Source organism: Ochotona curzoniae, unplaced genomic scaffold (assembly GCF_017591425.1).
Source record: "Ochotona curzoniae isolate NIBS_2020 unplaced genomic scaffold, NIBS_Ocur_1.0 contig_3520, whole genome shotgun sequence".
Taxonomy (NCBI): domain Eukaryota; kingdom Metazoa; phylum Chordata; class Mammalia; order Lagomorpha; family Ochotonidae; genus Ochotona; species Ochotona curzoniae.
The window spans coordinates 14,978,340-14,991,354 of NW_024465894.1; the positions used below are offsets into that span (position 1 = coordinate 14,978,340).

Sequence of the window (13,015 nt, forward strand, 5' to 3'; positions counted from 1 at the left end):
GGCTCCAGAGCCCAGGAGCCAGGGAGCTGGGCAGGTGTTGGGGACAGGAGCTGTGTGTTTCCCCTGCTGAGGGAGGCCTGGGTCAAGCTGCAGCTAGAGAGGTGGTGGCCGTCTGTGTGTGGAGTGAGAGTGAGGGTGGTCTTTGACATCAGGCCCACCATGTTCAGCTTCAGAAGTGACAGCTTCCTCTGGCAGGTGAGGACAGTCACACCTGCTGCATCTGAAGGTGTCTTCAGACACCTGTCAGCTGTCGGAGAGAGGGGTCCCTGTCAAGGCTCTGTTGTCATCTCTGTGTTCTGGCAGTCAGACCCTGGTCATGCCTGTGCTGGGCCATCCTGCCTGGCCACATGGGCTATGGAGGCAGTGGGCAGGGTCTCTCCCTGGAACTCCTTCCCTCCCCTGCCTTGGGCAGTGCTCTGGGGGCCCTGCAAATCACTTGGCTGTCTGTGGGGTGCTGTCTTACCAGCTGCTGCCCCAGCCCTCTGCTCTGAGCCCAGTGTCCCTAAAGCATGGCAAGACTCCTGTGGTTCCCTCTCCCTTAGTGACCCTCCAACCCCTTCTTCTGCACTCTGACCCCAGAGACCCATCAGATATATCCCCCACTGCATCCTATCCCTACCCCATGTTCCCCAGCTGGAACTTGGGAAACCCAAGTTTTCTCTCTGTTTCCAGGAGTTCCATCCAGGCACTGAACGCAGGGCTCAGCACAGCCCGCCGGAAGACCCAGTAGGGTGAGAAATCCCTCACTGAATCTTTATCGCCACCCACTTCCCACTCTGGGGCCCCTTTGCAAAGTCAGAGCCAAGTCCTGCTCAAAGAGGTGTCTTTATTGATGGAAGGCGTTTTTATTGAAGGTGTCAATTCCCTTCTTCGCACACCTTGGCTGTGGCTGGGGCAAGGACGGCCTGCTGGGCACACTGGCTATTCTGGAATGGTCAGCAGCAGGAATCCCTGTGGGTGTAGAGACAGGCTCCCCATATGAACTTGGCACCCACTAAGCCTGCTCTTCACCGACAGGCTGTGCTCCCACCAGTTCCACAAGGGCCACATGTAAGTCCTCAGCATGGCCCAGGAGGGCAGCATGGGGGGGCTCCCTAGGTGAGGGGGTGGAGCCGAGGGAAAGGGATGTCTTGGAAATGCGGGTCAAGAAACAGATCAGGCTCCAGGACATGTATGGAGACACAGTGATGGGATGAATGGGTGATAGTGAATGAATGGGTGAGCAGCCAGGGCAGCCAGGGAAGGATTTGTGGACTGTGTACTGCCCGAGGGGTCCAGGTGGCTTCTTGAAGTCTCTGCTTCCCCATCTGTACATGGGGTGTCTCTTCCAGGCTGGCTGGCAGCAGAAGGTGAGATGCGGGAGATAGAGGCTATGGCACATGGCGGTTCCTTCTCCCTGCACCTGTAAGGGCAAGCTCCTGCCTCTCATATCTCAGGAAATGCCTTTCCATCACACCTACCTGGCAGAGGTCTGCCTGGGCCTGGTTGAAGGAGATGCCCTTGATTCTGGGCAGCGGGAGGCCGTGGTCTCTGAGTCGCTCTGTAAGAGGGGAGGCCAGAGCTGCCCAGGGGTGCTGTGAGGGTGGGGCCAGGCCAGGCCAGCTGTCCAGAACAGGAAACAGAGGGTGCCCCTTCCCCTTCTGCCTGCTCACGGGCAGTGCCCTCTCCATCCTTTGGCTAGGCAGACTCCAAAGAGTGAGCAGCCTGCAGGGAGAGTCAGCCTTGGACAGGCTGCTTCCTGCACCTGCTAGTTCTGGGTTTCAGTGGAAGCATCTTCCAAATTTGCATTTATTCGGCTTGGCACAGTGGCCTAACAGCTGAAGTCCTCACCCTGAATGTGCCGGGATCCCATATGGGTGCCAGTTCTAATCCCAGCAGTTCCACTTCCCATCCAGCTCCCTGATTATGGCCTGGGAAAGCAGTCAAGGACAGCCCAAAGCCTTGGGACCCAGGAGGGAGACCTGGAGGATGTTCCTGGCTCCTAGCTTCAGATTGGTGCAGCACCAGCTGTTGCACTCACTTGGGGAGTGAATCATCGGACAGAAGATCTTCCTCTCTGACTCTCCTCCTCTCTGTTTATCTGACTTTTCAATAAAAATAAATAAATCTTTAAAAAAATCAAATTTGCATTTATTGATCAAATGTACGAAGAATGATGTGTTAGGCAGGCCTTTGCGGATAAATGTGGACGACTGGTCATTTTGTAGTTTGAGTTTCATTATTGGGACCTTGGTCTTCAGTAAACTGGGTTTCTAAGAGTTGACCTTGAGGGCTTGGCCTGGGCCCCTCCTGCCCCTTTCATGACCCCATCATCCCTCTGGGCCTGGGGGAGGGTCTGATGCTTCTTGCTGGCCTGATATGTCACTCATGGTTGAGGGAAGAAGAGACAGCTGCCTGTGGCCTCCTATCATCCTCAGAGCCCAGGATTGTGGGATTTCAGGAAAGTGTGAAATTGTGGCTGACACTTCCCCACAGGGCTCCTGTGTTCTGCTGGCAGCTGGTGGCTGAGCTGAGTCAGCCGCTCCTGCTGGCCATGCCCACTCAGGTGCTTCACTGGCCCACCTTGCCTTCTTGGTCCTGCAGAGTTAGAGCTGGGCACCTACCCTCCATGTCCACTGTGACTCTGTGTCACATGGCTGCGGTCTGCCTCAAGGAGCCCCTGTGGACCCCTGCCCTGCTGGACCAACAGGAGGGCACATGTCCCTCCCTAACCCCTCATGGGCCACCCCTGCCTGGGTTTCAGTTGTTCCTTGGGGACCCTCCTAGCCCACCCTTCCCTGGGATGGGGGGCAGGCAGAAGCTGGCCCTTGTATGCTGTGGCTCCGAGTGACACTCACGGTTGTGGTAGGGGAGGAATGTTCTACTCAGGAGCTTGGAGAGCAGGTCCTGCAGCTGTGTCTTCTGCAACATAGTGGGAGGACAGCATGGTTACCTTGCTGGGCAGGTGCCTTCTGGCCACAGGAATGGGCTCCCTTGGACAGGTGCCCACAGGGGAGTAGGAGCAATCCTGAGGGGCATCGCTTGGGAGTGAATCCACCTTGAATGACAGGCCTGGGGCAGTTCGGGGTGCCACGGTTGTCCATGTGCACCCCTGAGGGTGCCTCACATGTTTGAGCCACTGCCACCCTCGTGGGAGACCCTGGTGGAGTCCCTCAGGAATTCTTGTTTCAGTTGTTGCCGCCATTGGGGATGAACCAGTGGGTGGAAAATTTCTGTCTCCCTATTTCACTCTGCAAGTAAGTGTTCAATGAGCACCTGCCCAGTGCAGGCGAGGATGAGACGGACGGTCCCTGAGGCTTTCCCTCCTACCCCCGCCCCCTTCAGCCCTAGTGGGTTTAGGGGGGCTTCATGGCAGAGTGAGATCAGGGGTATAAAGTGAAAGCTTTCAACCCAGCCCCATTGGGTCCTCAGGCAAGCCCAGGCTCAGGAAGGGACACACCTGCTCCCTGAGGTTGGTGGGGTGCGGGTCCAGGATGACCGTGAGGCTGGCAGAAGGAAGAGATCTCACTTGAGGCTGGGGCAGACACTTGGGGAACAGAGCCCCCACGCTCCTCCCCTACACCCAGGACCTGCCGACCAAGGGCTTGGGAACAGCATCTCCGATCACCTGCCCGTTCGCTCCCCCACCCCATCTGTTTCCATCATCCCAAACTCTCAGACATCACCTGTTAGGAGCAAGCTGAAGTTTCAGTTCCTGGTTTTGAATAGTAAATATGGGTTCAGACAGCAGATTCTGTGAGGATATGGTAGCTGGGTCAGGAGGACAAATAGCCCATGGAGGGAGGACCTTTTGGGGTACGAGTCTTTGGGGTCCCAGATTACCTGTGCTGGAGGCCTCCATGGGCCACAGTTACAGACATGGGGCATCTTACCCCTGGCCAGTCAGCACCCGGTTCTTGGCCATGGGCCCAGCCAGCCATGCTCCCTGGGACCTGTTGGAGCCCCTGGATGCCACCTGCGCCTCCATGGTAGGGACACCTCTTGTCCCCTCACCTTAGGCCCCTTCTTGGTTTGTGCAAGGGGCATGAGGAATCCTAAGGTGCTCTGAGTAAGTGGAACCTGGGGTGGGGTCCCTCCTGGGCCTGGCTCCATGCATATGAGGCCGTTGTGAGCTCCAGGTCTCCTAGCTTCCTCCCAAGCTCTTTGTGCAGTTAGCACTGGGCAGAGTCGAGTGCCCGCCAATTGTGCCCTTGGAGAGCGCCGGGGTGACCATCTGACCCAGCTCCCAGGCTGTGAACTCGTTGATGGCAAGGGGAAGCACAATGCTTCCCTCCCTTGTCCCCATGACCTTGCCCTGAAGGGGCCCCCAAATGGAACCCTTTTCGCATTTCACTTACCCAGAAAACTGAGACCGAAGAGGTGTTGCTGGTCCCTGGCAGCACCAGGGAGCCTGGCTGGATGACTGTGAACTTGTGGCCATCAAAGTGGATGGTGGGAGGATGAGGGGCTCTGATGGCCAGTCCCACACCCCCTGTTGACTGATCAGAGGCCTGAATGAGGTTCCAGCAGAGAAAGTAGGGGCAAGGAGCAAGGGGCAGTGGTGATGAGGGGGAGGCGTCTGGGTTTTGCAGCAGCTTGCTGTGCGACCTTGAGGGTATTGCTTGCCCTCTCTGAGCCTCTTCCAAGTGGATTTACTGTCTGCTCATCCTGAGTGCATGCAGCAGTTGAGAGAAGAATTTTCCGGGACTAGAGCTCCAGCTCCATTACTCGCAGGCTGTATGGCCTGAGGCAAACCTCTGAATTTCTGTGTCTCAGTTTTCATGAAGTGAAAACAGGCACAGTAGTGGCCTTTCCAATAAGGTGCTTCTGTAAAATGTGTTTAGACGCAGACCTGGCCCTGGCTGTGGGATTGCCGTTACAGCTGCTTATCTCTCGGGCAAAGAGGTGTCGGGGAGTTCCACGGAGAGGGTGTGGGGCATGGCTTTTGCTGTCAGGGACTGGGCTCAAACCCTGGGTGATGTGGGCTTGGGCGAGCGAATTCACCTGTTGTGACTAAGGTTGCTCACTCGGATGAGGAGGTGACAGTGCAGGGCGACTGTCACTGTTCACTATCATCTCTGTGTGCCTTAGTGAGGGCCAAGTAGTGACAGCCACACAAACTACAGTCACCTGAGCTGGGCAGTGAGCTCAGTGCCTTCCTGACATCATCTCACTGGCTCTTTACAGAACCCCAAAAGCAGATACAGGGATGAGCCTGGCCGAGCAGAGCACGCCCATGTGGCCTGTCTGGCCCAGCCCCACCTCTCCCTGCCCACACGGTCTCCCTGGCTAGAGGCTGGAGGAGGAGTTAGCAATACATCACACCTACCTCGGACCCAGGTTCCAGCTTGTTCTGGGACAGCAGCTGAATGAGGTCGGCAGCCTGGAAACGGGCAAAATGAGCAGGCCTGTTCTGAGCAGGTGGGGGCTCCGTGGGGATCAAGGGGACAGAGGTGGCCCCAGCCAGCTATGCCACCTGCATGCCTGTCAGTCTCAGTGCGAGAGGAGCCAGTCAACTGGCTTCACTCAGTAATTCACCCGGAAAAGCTCCCTCTTTATTGTTAAAAGACTGTTCTCCCAACATTTTGCTGTGAGACTCTATATGTGCAGCAAAATTGGAAGGACTTTGTGGAGAGTGTATGCGTGTGTTCATGATTCTCCTGCATGTATTCTATCACATTTCTGTCTATGTTCCATTGATTTTTGAAAATCACAAATCATTCCGGCCCAGCACAGTAGTCTTGTGGCTGAAGTCCTTCCATATGGGCACTGGTTTGTGTCCTGGCTGCCCCACCTCCCATCCAGCTTGCTTGTGGCCTGGGAAAGCAGTAGAGGATGGCCCAAAGCCTTGGGGAGCACATCTGTATGGGAGACCCAGAGGAAGTTTGGGGAACCAGTGGATGGAGCATCTTTCTGTGTCTTCTCTCTGTAAATATGGCTTTCCAATAAAAATATATATGTTTTTTTAAAAAAAGAATATTTGTAGAGGTAAAGTGACAGGGTTCACTTCTAGAAGGTTCTATCTTAGAGCTGCACACCTGTGTGGGGTGGGGGGAGCAGTAGGGGACAGTTGAATTCTAGTCCTGATTCTACCTTCTGGGTGACCTTGGATAAGTTCCTTCCCCTCCCTGGGTCCCAGTTTCCCCGTGTGAAAATGGGGCGGTGACAGTGGATCTCTTGAAAATGCAGAAACGAGGATTTCAGTGTGCTGGGTCCACACCAAGCAACACTGCGTGCTCGCCACGTTGTGCCAAGTCCCTACCCTCATCAAGGAGGAGAGGGTGACCCAGCACAGCTCAATAAAGAAGGCACCTCAAAGCGTTCATGGGAATGTGGAATTCACGGGGAGTTTGGCTGCCAAAGTTTTTAAAGTCCAAGCATATATGGGGTCTTCCAAAGATTCATGGAAAATGCATGGATTTCCATGTTTCTTTTTGAATCCAAGCCAACTGAAGGAACATACTTATGTGCACACACACACACAAATACACATCTGTGTGCTTATATATGTAATGCAGGCACATACTTACTAGTAAACATATACACATACAAGGGGCCTTCAAAAAGTTTACTGAAAATACATGTTACTTTACAATTCCATTGTTTCTTGAACAGTTGGAAATACTCTCTTGTGTGTGTGTGTTGTATGTGTGCCTGTGTGTTTTGTGTATATGTGTGTTGTGTGCTTGTGTCGTATGTTTACATGCAATGTACGTGTGTAGGTGTTATATATGTGTGCAGTATGAATGTGCTGTGTGTTGCATGTGTGAATATGTGATTGTGACTGTGATGTGTGCCTGTAGGGTCTGAGTGGAGCACAGGGAGCAGGCAGGTTTTACTTTGGGGACACTAAAGAGGTTTGGGGACTTCTGCACTCTTCCCCATCTGATCCTTACATCAAGCCCAGAGCTGAGCTGGGAGCAGGAACTCTGTGTGTCTCCTTGCCCCTGTTCAGGCTGTCCCTGAGCCCTCAGCCCTTCACCTCTGCCCGTGACTCACTACCTTGGGCCCTGCTCGCTTAAGGTGTTTGCTCCACGGTACTGTTTTCTTGTTCTGTGTCTCTTTCCCCATCGGGCTATAAGCTCTTTGAGTGCGGGACTCTTGTGTGCACACTGTAGGTCTTCAGTCCATCTTGATAGCACAGGCAAATGGTGATGCATTGTGAAAAGATTAGCAGTAGAGAGGTGTAGCTATTTAAGGAAGTCCTCCTAGGCTAGCACATTTCTGTGTTGGGTTTTGAGGTTGAATGGGAATTCCCTAGGTGGGGTCCACCGGAAAGGCCCTTTCAAGTGAAAGATGGTGACCCCCTTCCCCACTTTCTTTCCCCAACCACTCACTTGGGGGTCCTGGGGGTGCACGCGGATGTCCTCACTGCTGTAGAGGCAGGACACGATGTTGTTGTAGACATCCACCCCAAAGACCAAGTCTGCCACACTGCCCGATTTCAACCTTGGCACAGGCTGGAGGGCAGGGTGCTCAGGTGTGGGGGCCCTCTGGCTTGAGCCACAGGGGGTCACGAGCTCCCAAGAAATGAAGGGGGAAGAAGCTCAGCAGGGGCAGCTTCCCAACCTCGTGCACCTGGCTCTCCTGGCTCTGTGCACGGCGTGTGCAGTGCCCGGCCCTGTCCCTGGAGCCTCTGGGTGGAAAATGCCCTGTGGAAGTGACTTACTGAGGTTGGGTTGGAGGCCACCCCTGACTTTACTGCTTTCCCCCAGCCACACTGCTGTGGTTAACAGTGTCTCCTTCCTGCCCTCTACAGCCCTCTGGCCCCCAGCCTGCCTCCTGTCACTGCAGGGAGTTAGGGGAGGAGCCACAGCCAGCCTCACTGCTTCTCCGAGCCTCATCTTCCCCCCGCTGCCCCTGGAGGCTGTGGCTGATGAGTGTGCAGGACCTCCTGACCTCCAGGACTGAGGCCAGGCTCCCTGGTCTCCAAGAAGTTTCCAGAGCCCCTTTTCTTCCTCCGTCTCTCTCCTCCTCTCTTGAGAATACCTTCCCTACTGCCGACCCCTCACCCCAACAGCAGGCACCCCCAGTGTCTCTGCTCACCAGGGCTTGCATTAGGATGGTCTCCTCCGTGAACTCCGTGGAGGTGATGTAGTATTGGAAGTCATCCTGGCTCCTGCTGCTTGGGGCTACAGGGAGGACACAAAGCTGGGCTCAACCCACCTTGTTTGGGGAGGCAGGAAATCCTGTCTCCCGCCTTGCTTAGCTTGAAGCAATTTCTTTCATCTATTGGCATGATTGACCAAGGTCATACACTCTATCATCCCTCGTGCCACTGCCTAGGAAGTCTGCTCCCTGTGGGTGGGGTCTGTCTGTCTTGTCCCCAGTCCTATTTCCCCAGCTCCCAACAGGAGAAAGCAGACCCTGGTCCTGGCCGGCAGCAGTGTACATACGCAGAGTGATGTGCAGGAGGTCTTCCAGTAGCAGGTTGAGCAGGTTCATGGCCACGGGACACACCTGCAAGGGCGGCCCACGGAATCCTCAGAGGGGGCGGGGCAAGGCTGTGAGACTGTCACTGGGGTCACCTCCTCCTGGGGGTCAACTCACAATCTTCTGCAGGAGGAAGGGCAGTGCCTCATCCAGGAGGCCCGTCACCAGCCTCAGGACCTTGTTCTCCACGAGGGAGGCCTTTCTGGAGGGGAAGACCGGCACCCTGTGAGGGAGCTGGATGCCAGAGCAGCTGCTTCCTTCCCTCCTGGTGATCCCCATCCCTCTCTTTCTTTTCCATCTTTTCATTTCTGTCTTTCCCCACTTGGCTCTTGCCACCTTGCTTTCTTTCTTGTTTTTCAATATTGTATCTATATATCTGGAGAGAGAGCTTGAGATCCTATCTCTTGGTTCAGTCTACAAATGCATGTGGTGGCGAAAGCCAGGAGCCTGGCCATCAATCCAGGTCGCTCCGGTGGGTGGCAGGGACCCTGGGACCAGAGCCATCACTTCTGCCTCCCCAGGGTTCAGTAGCAGGAGGCTGGGACTGAGAGCAAGGCTGGGGCTTGTACCTGGGCACTCTGCTATACAACATAAGCAGACCCAAATCTTTTCAACATATTCAAGTGCTGGCATCCCATATGGGTGCCAGTTTGTGTCCTGGCTGCTCCACTTCCCACCAGCTCTCTGCTTATGGGATGTTGGTGCTACGGGCAGAGGATTAGTTTGCTATGTCAATGTGCTGGCCCTTGCCTGTGTCTTTTTTTTTTTTTTCCCTGACAGGAGAGCCTAGGGTTTTTGAGCAAGGAGAGGTCACATCCAGCAGAGGAGTTCATGGAAGGCTTCCTGAAAGCGGTTTTGTTCTGGGTCAAAGAAGGACGTATGGTGGCCACTTCACTTGGTTACATGCATAGCATGGGTCACCTTCTCCCTACCCCAGGACCACTCCCAACATGAATCAGCTTGAACAGATCTCCCTTGTGAGGCAGTTGGTGGACGCTCTTAGCAATGGCTTTCTGTGTGGAGGTGGGAGCACTGGCAGGTGACCCATGTCGTGACCTTGCAGATGATCTATCCCTGGTGCCCATGTCACTGCAGACAACTGGGATTCAGCAAAGGATCAGTGTGGACCTGCTCCGGGGATGGCAGGAGGGCACGGGGACTCACTGCTCCAGGACCTCGACGCTCAGGTAGCCAGGTGGGGTGTGGCAATCCTCCAGGGCCACCTGGGTTGCATTCTCGGTCTGTTCCAGCCGGACTCCGATGCGAATGTTCTTAATGACCTTGAGCCACAGGAACCTGTGGGGGTAGCTTGTCTGGGTCGGCTCCAACCCCATGCTCCAGGTGGAGGCTGGAGGTGACAAGCTGGTGGCCTGTAGTTGCCTAACAACTCAGGTGAAAAAGGGCATCAACGATTAGTCTTTCTTCCTGCCCCGCATGCAGACCCTGGGCTGTGACACACCTGTGCATGTAGTCATTGGGTGGGTCTCTGCAGGTGAGCTCTCACATTGGTACGGGACTTGCATTTATGCCCATTTATAGATGATGACACCAAGGCCTAGGGAATAGTTGCTCCTGACCCAAGTTCTCCAGCTGCACAGGCGAGCTTGGAGAAGCAACTGTCCTCCCATTGGTGCACCTGCTTGCCTCTTCACTCAGAAGGGATGCACAGTTCCTGGCTCAGGAGGTATCTCAGTCTCTGCTGCCATCTCACTCTGTAAGCCCAGGCAGCCCACTCTCTGTGTCCCAATTTCCCCCTCAGTACAAACAACCTTGGACATGCACAGATGGGAAGGTTGACTGGAGCCCTTGGTCTGGCGTGCATTAAGCACAACTCTGTGACTCTGTTGGCTACCTGAGTCACAGTGACGGAGGCTGGGTGGCCTGGTGCCCAGGTACACGGGGTGGGGTAGGCGGTGGAAGGGAAGTGTGCGAGGAGGACTTACCCCTGGAGTGAGAGGTACAGTTTGCAGCGCAGTGTCACCTGCAGCAGGCTGTCGCTCAGGATGTCAAGGTTGACTTCAGGTCCCCTGGCATCTTCAATGACCAACCTGTGAGAGGTGCAAGGTGTGTTGGTGGCCTGGCTGGACCCTTGTGAGTGAGTGGACTGAATGTGTCTGTATCAGCTGCATAGTAGGGAGGTGGGGACAGCTTTGGGATCAAGCCCTGCCCTGTGGAATGCTGAGTTCTAGTTTCTGCCTCCAAACCTGCAAATGTGCACCCCGCGAAACAGCAAGCATGGCTCAAGTCATTTGGTCCCCACCCACTTACGAGACCTGCATTGTGTTTCTGTTTTCCTGGCTTTGGTCTGGCCCACCTAGACCTTTTGTGGCCTCTGGGGAGCGCAGCAGTGGATGGGAGATTTCCATTTCCCTCTCTGTCTCTCTATCTCTTAAATAACTTAATCTAAAAAAAAAAAAAAAAAAAGCCACACTGCGCAAGCCTGCAAAATCCAGGCATTGGTAAGATGTGGAGGGCGGCAGAGCAGCCAGGCTAAGGTCCCTGACTTAGATGTGGCTTTCTCGCTGGGAAGACTGAGGCATAGGCCACATCCAGGAGCCCAGTGCTGTGCAGGCTGCCAAGAAGCTCCAAATGCCCAGACCCTGCCTCTGCCCTACAGGAGGGAATGACCCCAGGAAGCCCCGTTGGCCACTCACCCGCCTGCCTGGAGCAGCTGACTCAGCAGAGGGGTGCTCCTCCCGGAGAGCAGGTCCCCGACCTGTGACAGTTGCAGGCCACTGTGCCTGTGGGAGAGGCGTTCCTTGATGAAGGGGAGGTGGTCCAGGATAGCGACGCCCTGGCTTGGGGGCCCCGTCACAGGTATCTTGACCAAACGACTCAGGATCTGGTTCTCCCAGAGCAGATCTGAGATGTCTGTGGACAAGAACTCCTGCTTAGTGTGTGTGTGTTGAGGCAGGGTCACCCTTCATTTTTCTCTGGCACCCGCCCAGAGGCACCAGAGCGCCAGGCAGCAGCAGGTGCTTCTTGGGCTCAGGGAACAGGAGCCTAGTGGCTCTCTTGCCCCTCCCCCTCCCCAGGTCCGCATTCAAGTGGGGGCAAATAGCAACCCAGTGACCAGGCTGGCTGTGAGGCAAGTTTTAGAAGCTGTGATTGCTGTCAGAAAATGGAATGCAGTGTGGGGCTGCAGAGGGAAGGGGGCAGATGTCTGTCTCACACAGGTGGTTAGCGAGGCCCCCATTATGGGAAGCTCTAGGAAGGACAGCACACACCAAGGTCCTGAGGCAGTTGCCAGGCTGGTGAATGTCTGAGGCCAGAATGTGATGAACAGGGTAAGAGGTGGGTGGACAACAAGCAGCCTGGTCAAGAGTTAGGGGGAAGGGTTAGTGAAGTGGTTAAGCCATTGCCTAGATGCCGACACCCCATAATGTGCAGGTTTGATCCAGCTCCTGGCTAATATGCCTGGGAAGGCAGCAGAAAATGTCCCAAATCCTTGGCTCCCTGTACCTATGTGGGAGACCCAGATGGAATTCCAGGCTCCTGGCTCAGGCCTGGCTCAGCTTTGGCTATTGTGAGCTATCTGGGGAGTGAACCGACAAGATGAAAGATTTCTCTATCTCTATCTCCCTCTCCTCTCTGTAATTCTGCTTTTCAAATAGACAACTAAGTCTTTAAAAAAAAAAGTAAGGAGTGAGGTAGACAGGACAACTAGCACCAACAGCTTGGAACAAATGCTGCACTTGGGGCTGTGGGAGCCCAGGGGACATGGGAGGGAGCTTCTGGGGCAGGCGTAGCTAGACTTTGGCTTTCTGGGGTAAGTCAAGAGGAAGAAAGGAAACAAAGGAGGGTGCTGTGAAGTCCTGGGGTGGCCAGGATGGGGACAGGTGGACAGTCTGGAGCTGCAGGGCTATGCATGTCAGGAGAGAAGCTGGCTCATGTCTGTCACCGGGGAGCTTGTCATTGGGGAGCTGTGGCAGATGTTGGGGCAGGGGAGGTCAGCTCTGGGTCAAGACAGGTGAATTCCATGGCTGGAAAGGGGAGGGCCAGAGGAGGAGACCGCTAGGTAGGGAAGTGGTGCCCTCTCTCTCCCAGCACCACAGTTCTGGCCTCCTGCTGGTGGCCACTTAGATCTCACCTGTCTCCAGCTGGTCTTTGCTGATCCGTAAGAGCAGGTTGTGTGCTTCCCCTTGGGTGTGGGGCAGTAGCCCCCAGCAGAGCAGGGGCCCCCAGAGCAGCAGCATCCTGTCCAGGACCTGTAGACGCAGGGTGGGGGACACCTGGATGTCCTCGCTGGGGACCAGTCACCTTGTGCCTCCCAACCCTGATGCAGCAGGCCCATATCACAGCCGGCACTCCCCATACCACACCCAGTGCTGGCTGAGCTCAAGGTGGCACTGTGGGTTGCGGGGGAGGTACCCCGGTGCTGGCACCGCATGGAGGGCCTTACAAGCTTCAGCTGTGGCTGGGTCCTCACCACGACTGCCTGAGCAGCCCCATCTGACAGAGGGTTACATTGAGGCTCCGAGGCGAGAGAGTACTGCCCTTGAGGACAGTAAGTGGCAGAACTGGGATTTGAACCTAGGCTTGCCTGGTGTTCAGGGATCATACTAAGTTATTGTAGAGCCTTGAGAACTATTTCTGGTATGCC

The 13,015-nt window shown here is 55.2% G+C and overlaps 1 protein-coding gene across 1 annotated transcript; it reads right to left on the reverse strand.

Moving 5' to 3' along the window:
* Positions 1-857: 857 nt before the first annotated feature.
* LOC121157210 lies at positions 858-12,608 on the reverse strand. The gene is made up of 15 exons (XM_040981247.1): positions 12,503-12,608; positions 11,067-11,283; positions 10,356-10,460; positions 9,577-9,708; positions 8,530-8,614; positions 8,376-8,439; positions 8,026-8,111; positions 7,317-7,499; positions 5,309-5,362; positions 4,338-4,490; positions 3,666-3,733; positions 3,440-3,485; positions 2,838-2,901; positions 1,461-1,540; positions 858-926 (listed from the first exon to the last, which is right to left on the reverse strand). The coding sequence occupies exons 1-15, from the start codon at positions 12,606-12,608 to the stop codon at positions 858-860; spliced, it is 1,512 nt and encodes a 503-aa protein (XP_040837181.1).
* Between the last annotated feature and the right edge of the window lie 407 nt (positions 12,609-13,015).

Coding starts and splice junctions, on each gene's coding strand:
- LOC121157210 (XM_040981247.1), bottom strand. CDS start 12,608: ATGCTGCTGCTCTGGGGGCCCCTGCTCTGCTGGGGGCTACTGCCCCAC. Junction 8,440..8,529: donor CCTTCCTCCTGCAGAAGATT/GTGAGTTGACCC, acceptor CCGCCCTTGCAG/GTGTGTCCCGTGGCCATGAA. Junction 1,541..2,837: donor ATTCCTCCCCTACCACAACC/GTGAGTGTCACT, acceptor CCCCTCTTACAG/AGCGACTCAGAGACCACGGC.